The sequence below is a fragment of the Rhinopithecus bieti genome, unplaced genomic scaffold, assembly GCF_001698545.2.
Source record: "Rhinopithecus bieti isolate Rb0 unplaced genomic scaffold, ASM169854v2 scaffold_66246, whole genome shotgun sequence".
Classification (NCBI taxonomy): Eukaryota; Metazoa; Chordata; class Mammalia; order Primates; family Cercopithecidae; genus Rhinopithecus; species Rhinopithecus bieti.
The window spans coordinates 713,970-723,225 of record NW_016826110.1 but is presented as its reverse complement, the minus strand read 5'-3'; the positions used below and the strand labels follow the sequence as shown (position 1 = coordinate 723,225).

The following is a 9,256-nucleotide window of genomic DNA, read 5'->3' as shown; positions in this document are numbered from 1 at the left end:
TTTTTTTTTTTGAGACGGAGTCTCGCTCTGTCTCTCGGGCTGGAGTGCAGTTTTTTTTTTTTTTGAGACAAGGTCTTGCGCTCTGTCACCCAGGCTGGAGTGCAGTGGCGCAATCTTGGCTCATTGAAGCCTCTGCCTCCCAGGTTCAAGCAATGATCATGCCTCACCCTCCCGAGTAGCTGGGACTACAGGTGTGCGCCACCATGTCCAGCTAAGTTTTGTATTTTCAGTAGAGACAGGGTTTCACTGTGTTGCCCAGGCTGGTCTCAAATTCCTGACCTCAAGTGATCTCCCTGTCTCGGCCTCCCAAAGTGCTGGGGTTACAGGCATAAGCCACCATGCCTGGGCAATTATTGTATGTGTTAGAGACAGGGTCTTGCTCTGTCACCGAGGCTAGAGTGATCAGAGCTCACTGCAACCTCGAACTACTGGGCTCAAGGCGGGATCTTCCCATCTCAGTCTCCCAAGTAGCTGGGAGTATAGGCACATGCAACCATGCATAGCTTTTTTTTTTTTAAATTTTTTTCTAGAGAAGAGGTCTCACTATATTGACCAGGTTGGTCTCAAACTCCTGGCCTCAGGCGATCCCCCTCCCTCAGCTGGGATTACAGAGTATGAGCCACCACACCCAGCCCGTTTCCTATTACATTACTTTTTCCATTAATACAAGAATGATTCTGGAGCAACTCACCAGATGGCTTTTCAGGATCAAGTTCTTCACAGAACTTCCAGAAGTGATAGAAATCTTCAGGTAAAGGAAGCTTATAATGATTTTCTATTTCTTTTCGAAGGTCACTGGAGACATCAGCTTCACAGAATTTACTTTTCTTCTCATCAACTGTTTTTTCACACTGAAAATTAGCACACAAACTTTAGTTCTCCAAATTATCTTTAGTAATTTCAGTAACTCTCCTTGCATAACAGTATCACTCACTCTTGTTCACCCAGCTCTATGAAATACATGTGTTTTCCTTAAAACTCTCTAAATGGTATTTGAGTAAAATCTAGGAATTCATTTGGGCACAGGAAAAAAAGAGTAGTTTATATGGTGGTTAAGAGGAATCCACACAGCAAGTCCTTAAATATATTTTTGTAAGATAATGAAAACCACAAAAAAAAAAAAGGCAAAAAAAAAAAAAAGAAAGAAAGAAATAATAAAGAGCAGGAAGAGAGGAATAAAGAATTTTGCCCTCTTTTGGTTAAAGGTGTGAGTCTTTTAAACAGATTCATTGATCACACCAGAAACAGTCAGAAGTAACTGGATATAAGCAATTCATTAGTTAAAAAGCTGTTTCTCCATAAAAAAGGATGAGTTCATGTCTTTTGCAAGGACATGGATGAAGCTGGAAACCATCATTCTCAGCAAACTATCGCAAGGACAAAAAACCAAACACCGCATGTTCTTACTCATAGGTGGGAATTGAACAATGAGAACACCTGGACACAGGAAGGGGAACATCACACACCCGGGCCTGTCGTGGATTGGGGGAGGGGGGAGGGATAACATTAGGAGATATACCTAATGTAAATGACAAGTTGATAGGTGCAGCACACCAACATGGCACATGTATACATATGTAAAAAACCTGCACATTGTGCACATGTACCCTAGAACTTAAAGTATAATTTAAAAAAAAAAAAAAGGCTGTTTCTTCAGCAACATCCAGAGTTGTATCTGAGCTATTCATTACTCAGCCTTAAAAACAGATACCTCCCTTTCGATTTTCCAAATAAAGAGGGAAAGTTAGTGACAATGTTAAACATCCACCATTCCTAACAAAGCTAGCAGAATAGCACTAAACTCTAGGTCAAAAATCCAATTATTTCAGAAAAGGCCTTTAAATGCCAGGATTAAGTTACAATAGTCATCTCTAGGACTCCCACAGTATAGGTTCATTATATAAGTATGCTAGGTTTTATAATGCCTACTAGATATTTGATAAATTTCTGTAAAGACAATATGCTTAATGGGAGGTTATGTATGTTTAGTTTACTAAGAAGCAATCTGTTTTTCTTTCTATGAACCTAGATTCTTTCTTTTTGGATTGAGTTCTTTCCTTTCCTACCTAGAGCAGTGGTTCTCAACCGGTGGTGATTTTGCCCCCCAGGGGACATCTGGAGACCTATTTAGTTGTCACCAGTCGGAAGAAGGGTGCTAGTGGGGCTAGTATGCTCCACATCCTACAATGCCCAGGATAGGCATCCTCCACAAGGACTACTGGCCCCAAATGTCAACAGTGCTCAAGTTAAGAAATTCTGAGCCAGATGATTCTCATATTTATATTCTTTCATTTTTCCAGCAGTCTGAAGTTTATTAATGTTATGTCAGGTATCATTCAATGTCTACAAAATGTAATCGGATGACACAAGAATGGTCATGATGGCACTGATTCCAAGAGCAAACAAAATAGAACAAATGAAATACCTATTGTTAGAATAGTTATAAGGCTTCCAAACAATAGACTATTACACTTAATACTACAGTTGACCCTTGAGCAACAAGGATTTTAATTTTGTGGACCCACTTATACATGAATTTTTTTTCCAACCAAATGCAAATAAAAAAATACAGTATTCTTGGGATGCAAAATCCACTTATAGAGGGGGCCAACTTTTCGTATACTCGGGTTCCACAGGAACAACTTTGGAACTTGGGTACGCTCAGATTTGGGGATATATGGAAATGTGTTACTGCATACTAGACTACTAACTGTTTTCTTTGGCTAATGAGATGGATGGTTTGTTTTCTTGTTGCTTTAAAAATTAGTGTATGCTCTCCTAAGCTCCTGGAACCAATCTCTGTCATGTACCGAATGGTTACTGTATGGCTACACAATATGGACCAATCTCTATTATATATTTTTAATGAGGAAAAAAGCCTTTGATTATATGCAGCATGATAGCCTTTTTATGAAGTTCAAAAACTAAGAATAAATATCGTTTAGGTATACACTCATAGGAGATACGCCTAATTTTAAAAGGCAAGGGAAAACAAAATTCAGGATAGCTACATCAAACATAATTGACAGGAAGAAATCAGGCTGAACCCATAGGAGAGGAACACGTTTAGATATAGAGCTGTTGTCTGTTTCAGCTTTGGGGTTGAGCAATGGGTTCACAGCTGTTTATTACTTAACATAAATAAGATCAAAGACAATCATGAATATAGTAACAGTTTTTTTTTGTTTGTTTGTTTGTTTTTTTTTTGAGGCGGAGTCTCACTCTGTCGCCCGGACTGGAGTGCAGTGGCGGGATCTCAGCTCACTGCAAGCTCCGCCTCCCGGGTTTACACCATTCTCCTGCCTCAGCCTCCCGAGTAACTGGGACTACAGGCGCCCGCCACCTCGGCCGGCTAGTTTTTTTTGTATTTTAGTAGAGACGGGGTTTCACCGTGTTAGCCAGGATGGTCTCGATCTCCTGACCTCGTGATCCGCCCGTCTCGGCCTCCCAAAGTGCTGGGATTACAGGCTTGAGCCACCGCGCCCAGCCAGTAACAGTTTATTATGCTAAGGATTATGTGTCTGATTTATAAAAACAAAAAACAAAAAACAAAAAACACGTTGAACAAAAAGGTCGTTGAAAAATGAATCCAGAAGTATCAATAACAGCAAATAGTAAAGATCATAGTAAAAACAAGTAGTAAGTCATACTTCTTGAGAACGTATTTTGTGCTATTTCACTGTTCTAAGCACCTTCTGTGGATTAACTCATTTAGTTCTCAACTGTCTCATCGCTAGATACTATTAACCTCATCCTACAGCTGAGAAAACTGACGTTAACTTCCCTATGTCCCTAACTAGGAAGTGGAAGAGAAGGGATTTAAACTCAGGTTTAAATCTGGCTCCACAGCAGATTCTCAACCACTTCACTATGTTGCTTCTCCAACAGCAAATACAGAACAGTAAGAACATATGAAGTCCTGAGCTATCCTGTCTTCTGTTTTTATAACAGTCTTTGTTCAGACTTTCAAAACTGGCTCCAACTGAAGATGTTATTAGAAAAGGCTGAATCTCCTTGCTGAAAGGCAGTTTTGCATAATGGTTAGGTTGCCCGGGTAGACTCCTGACTCTACTGATTTCCAAATCTATGCAAGTTACTTAACCTCTCTGTGTTTTGTTTTCTCATCTGCAAAAAAGGGCATACAGTGCCTATATCTTAGGGTTGTTACAAGGAATGTTATTATATGTAAAAATACACAGGACAGTCCTAGCACATAATACACAAATGCTGGCCTTTATGGTTATAGTCTCTACAGACTCATCTTCATTTCTGGTATTGTATTTCTAGTTAAGCACATCACTCCACCAAAGCAGTTCTTCACTGCACCTTCAAAAAGAGAATTTTTTCAGCTGTGCCTTAACTTACACACTAGTTCAGCATCTCCATATCCCTAACAACTAGAATTTAGAACAGCTGTCCCCTTCGGAGGCTACTTCTCTTCTTTACCCTGGTATTCCTAGAGTGCATGAGCCAATATGAAGAATGCCTATACGCATGGCCCTTTAACAGTTAATTAAGCCCTCTAAGACTGTCTCACTCTGTCCGATTTATGGCACTGCCAGAGGAATTTTTCTAAAACTTTAGTTATCACAACGGCACTTCTTTCCTGCCTGATTCCCCTTATTGCTACTGTGGAGGTTACAGAACTTCCGAAATCGTAGTAAAGTACGAGAGAATGCACATACTTTCTCGTCCTCCCCTCTCAGTAGTGCTTTTATGATCAGGTCCCTCTTACTTTCCCATTTCCCTGGCTCTAGCCAAGCCAAACGCTCCGCTATGCCCAAACATCTCCTACAGTTTTTTGTCTCAAAATCTTATTCATCTGCCTTCAAAACCCTTTTCAAAGAGTTGTCTTAAAAGTCTTCTTTAACACCCCCTGGGACTTGTTAAATCCTCCTTCAGTGTTTCCATAGCACTTTTTACACACCAGCTTTATAATCCCAAACAAGTAACAGTAGAATGCGTATTCGCTTGTGTCCCTCCTCCCCAGGCCGGGGGCTCTACAAGGAGCAGGGGCAGGCGGGTTGACCCCGAATCCGCAGCGTCCCGCACAATGTCTAGAATGTAATCGGTTCCCCATCAATCTGGTTGGGCGAATGAATGAACCGCCGGCTGGCTTAATCCGTTTCCCCAGGAAATGCGCCAAGAGGAGCTGGGCAGAAGATGCAGAGGCGCCACTTTCCTTGTCCAACCACCTGCAGGGCGCGAAACAGCGGCCCTGGGCAGGGTCCCCGCAGCAAACCGCAGCCCCCAGACACACAGCAAGCTTAATAATCACTAGATGAATGAAACGCGCTGCCTCCTGGCTGTCACCCAAAGCGCCCCGCGCAGCCCGCACGGCCTTTCCGGCAGTACCTGCGGCCCCTCCCCGCCGGGCCTGCGCTTCCCGCCACCGCCGACCATTCTGCAACTGCAGCGCCACCAGAATTCCCCGATACGCGGCCGCTTCCGAGCGCCCCCAACTGCTTCCGGGTTCAAAAGCCTCCAATCCGAATCTCAGCGCCGCCAGGGCGCGCCAATTTAGGGAAAAGGCTCCGCCAATTCCCCGCCCCCTGAGACCTGGCGCCAGGCGCGTTGAGGCCCCGCCCACTCCCCTAATGTAGGCGGGAAAGGAGTGTCTTCTGTCCGCGTAGTCTGTATCTAGGCTTTAAGGAGCAACTGCCAGGGTCGCTCCAGAGACCCCTAGACTACTGAATCTGAATCCGTTAGACTGGTCCAACCTTCCTCTTTAGGGTCTACTAGAGGCAAGTTTGGATGTATGCGGCTGTCCTCAATACAGCCCCTCCCTTGTTTTTTCTTCATTTATATTTACTTAAAATATTAATCCTTTTCTCCTTCTCCTCCATCCCTCTCTCTCCCCTACTTTACAGTTATTGGCTTACACTAATTCAATCCCGATTATCTCCAAGAAGGAAATCAATGTCTGTCGGTCTCTGTCTTCGTACCGTCGTCTTCTTGGTACAATTTGGACTGTTTTTTCTCTACACCCCTGATATGCAAAGCGTAGTACCTGAACCAGCAGCCTCAGCATCCGGAGAGAATTTGTTAAAAACGCCAAATCTCAGGCCCTACCCCGACTTACTGAATCAGTATCTGCATTGCAACAAGATCTCCTGGTAACTCCTATGCACATCAAAATCTGGAAGGCACAGCTCTCAACTGATGTCCTTGGTCTTCCTTCACATCCATCGTGGGAAGGTCTTATTCCTCATTCCTGAGATGAGTTCTCTATTTCCTGAATCTGTGTCTTCCTTTTTCTTGATTATATATCCTCATGTTGTGGAACATAGCCGCCAATAGTTCCTTAAGGGAAGTTGCTGCCAGGTCTTTTTTTCCCACAGAGTGTGCATGTCTGGAACTGTTTTTATTCTAGCTGAGCACAGAGTTCTACGTTGAAAATAACATTCACTCGGAATATTGGAGGGCTTGCTCCACAATATTTTAGCTTCCAGAATTGTCGAGAAACTACGTCATTATATTTCCTTCTCCTTCACAGGTCACTAAATTTCTTGATATGTAAACCGCTTTCGTTTCTGTTTTGTTTTGTCTCAAGAAGCTTTAGGATCTTTTCTTTTCTTTTCTTTTCTTTTTTTTTTTTGGAGACGGAGTCTCGCTCTGTCACCCAGGCTGGCCAGATCTCAGCTCACTGCAAGCTCCGCCTCCCGGGTTCCCGCCATTCTCCTGCCTCAGCCTCCCGAGTAGCTGGGACTACAGGCGCCCGCCACCTCGCCCGGCTAGTTTTTTGTATTTTTTAGTAGAGACGGGGTTTCACCGTGTTAGCCAGGATGGTCTCGATCTCCTGACCTCGTGATCCACCCGTCTCAGCCTCCCAAAGTGCTGGGATTACAGGCTTGAGCCACCGCGCCCGGCCCCAGGATCTTTTCTTTGTTCCCAGTGTTCTAAGACACAATCTAGTGTCTTGGTTTTGGGTCTTTTCTCATTCCTTTTGATCAGTTTTTCAATCCTGAAACACATGTTCTTCAGTTATGGGAATTCTTCTGGTATTATTTATTTCATCATTTCTTCTACCCACCCCCTTATTGTATCTCTTCTTTTTTGAAATTTGTTATTTAGATCATGGACCTTCTTGGCTGATGTTTTTTCTTACCTGTCCGGCCGTATTTTCTATGTCTTCATCTTTTTATTCTACTTTCTCTGTGACTTTTTCAACTTAATTGGACAAATGACTATCAGATTACTTTCTTTATTATACCTTTATTCCTAAGTGCTCTTAATTCTCTGTTCTTTTATAGCATTACATTATTTTTCATGAATATAGCTCCTTTTATTTTTGAATATGTCAATTACAGGGTTTTTAAAAAATGCTTTCTACATAACTCTGCACTGACTTTGTTTCTTTTGAGTCTTTTTTGGTTGTTTGTTTATATTTGGTCCCTGTTGTTTCTGCTAGAGACATTCTTCATCTTGTGTGGTGATCCTTGCTGTCAATTTATATGTAAAATGAGGCTCTGAAAGGGTGCTTTGGGAACATAGACAAGGCTTGTTCACTGCTGGACAAGGTGTAAGATGATGGGGGGCAAGGACCAGCTGTTTATTTTCTTCTAGAGAGTAATCTTTGAATTACTCACTTTGAGAATATACAGACTTCTTGGAGCCCAATGCAGGAAGGAGGCTGGGAGTCTTAATAATTTCATTATATGCACTGTATTAGTCCGGGTTCTCCAGAGAAACAGAACGAATAGATATCTACTTATCTATATCTATACCTATATCTGTATCTATCTATCTATTAGCTCATGTGATTATGGGGGTTGAGACGCTGGACAATCTGCTGTCTGCAAGCTGAAGACCCGGAAAGCCCATATTGTAGTTTGAAGCCCTGATAACTGGGGAGCCGATGGTGTAGATTCCAGTTCAAGTTTGAAGTCCTGCAAACCAGGATCACCGAGGGCAGGAAAAGATCAAAGATTCAGTTCAAGAAATCTAGCAGAGAGAGAGTGAATCCTCCCTTCCTCTACCTTTTTGTTTTGTTCAGACCTGAATGGATAAGATGATGCCCACCCACATTGGTGAGGGTAATCTCTTTTACTCAGGGCCCTCACAGACACTCAGAAATACTGTTTAACCAGGTATCTGGGCATCCTGTGGTCCAGTCGAGTTGACACATAAAATTAACTCTCCACCGGGTGTGGTGGCTTATGCCTGTAATCCCAGCACTTTGGGAGGCCAAGGTGGGTGGATCACTTGAGGTCAGGAGTTCAAGACCAGCCTGGCCAATGTGGTAAAACCCCATCTCTACTAAAAACACAAAAATTAGCCAGGCATAGTGGCACGTGCCTGTAGTCCCAGCTACTTGGGAGGCTGAGATACAAGAATCACTTGAACCCAGGAGGTGGAGATTGTAGTGAGCTGAGATCATACCACTGCACTCCAGCCTAGGCGACAGTGAGAGTCCGTCTCAAACAAAAATAAAATAAGATTTAATTATCATGCATGCCTTCACTTAACACCACTGTTTCATAATAGCATTTTAACCTTTAGCTGTGTCTGGTGTCCCTGAATCCATATTCTGGTTCCATATCTCCCAAAAGAAACAATCTTCAGGTTGGGAATGAGGCGTAAAGAGTGTTTCCCTGACTTTGCCCAGGGAGGAAATCTAGGAGTCTTAACTGCTTCCGGGACTTTTAACAGTCTCTTTTCAGCTCAACCCACTGAAGACGTATGGTACTTCCAATTCCTGAGCCATTGTGAGGTTCTGCAGTGTCAGTGAGCTTGCTTCCAGGCATCACCTCTGAAAAACTTGGGTTGCAGTTTTCTCTGGGAAGTCCATATGTTCGCCAGTATATTAGCTCCCTAAAGCTGCCATAACAATTACCACAAACTGGGTGGCTTAAAACTATGGAAATGTATTCTCTCACAGTTACAGAGGCTAGAAATAAAAAATCAAGGTGTCAGGAGGTTGATTCCTTCTGGGGACTCTGAGGGACAATCTGTGCCATGCCTTTGCTTTAGCTTCTGGTGACCTCTGGCAGTCCTTGGCGTTCCTTGGCTTGCAGATGAATCACTCCAATCTCTGCCTCTGTCATAACGTGTTCTCCCTGAGCATCTGCCTGTGTCTAACTCTCTCTTTTTGTAAGGACAGCAGTCCATTAGATTAGGGCCCACCCTAATCCAGTATCACTTTATCTTTTTTTTTTTTTTTTTTTTGAGATGGAGTCTCACTCTGTTGCCCAGGCTGGAGTGCAGTGGTGCCAGCTCGGCTCACTGCAACCTCTGCCTCCTGGGTTCAAGCAAT

The 9,256-nt window shown here is 43.1% G+C and overlaps 1 protein-coding gene across 1 annotated transcript in view; it reads right to left on the bottom strand.

Moving 5' to 3' along the window:
- HPF1 (histone PARylation factor 1) overlaps positions 1-5,468 on the bottom strand; it is a 32,063-nt gene extending 26,595 nt beyond the window's left edge. Inside the window, 2 exon segments of the mRNA XM_017863319.1 lie at positions 692-851; positions 5,356-5,468. Coding sequence (XP_017718808.1) covers positions 692-851; positions 5,356-5,403 — 208 coding nt within the window. The 5' untranslated portion in view covers positions 5,404-5,468.
- Positions 5,469-9,256: the final 3,788 nt, after the last annotated feature.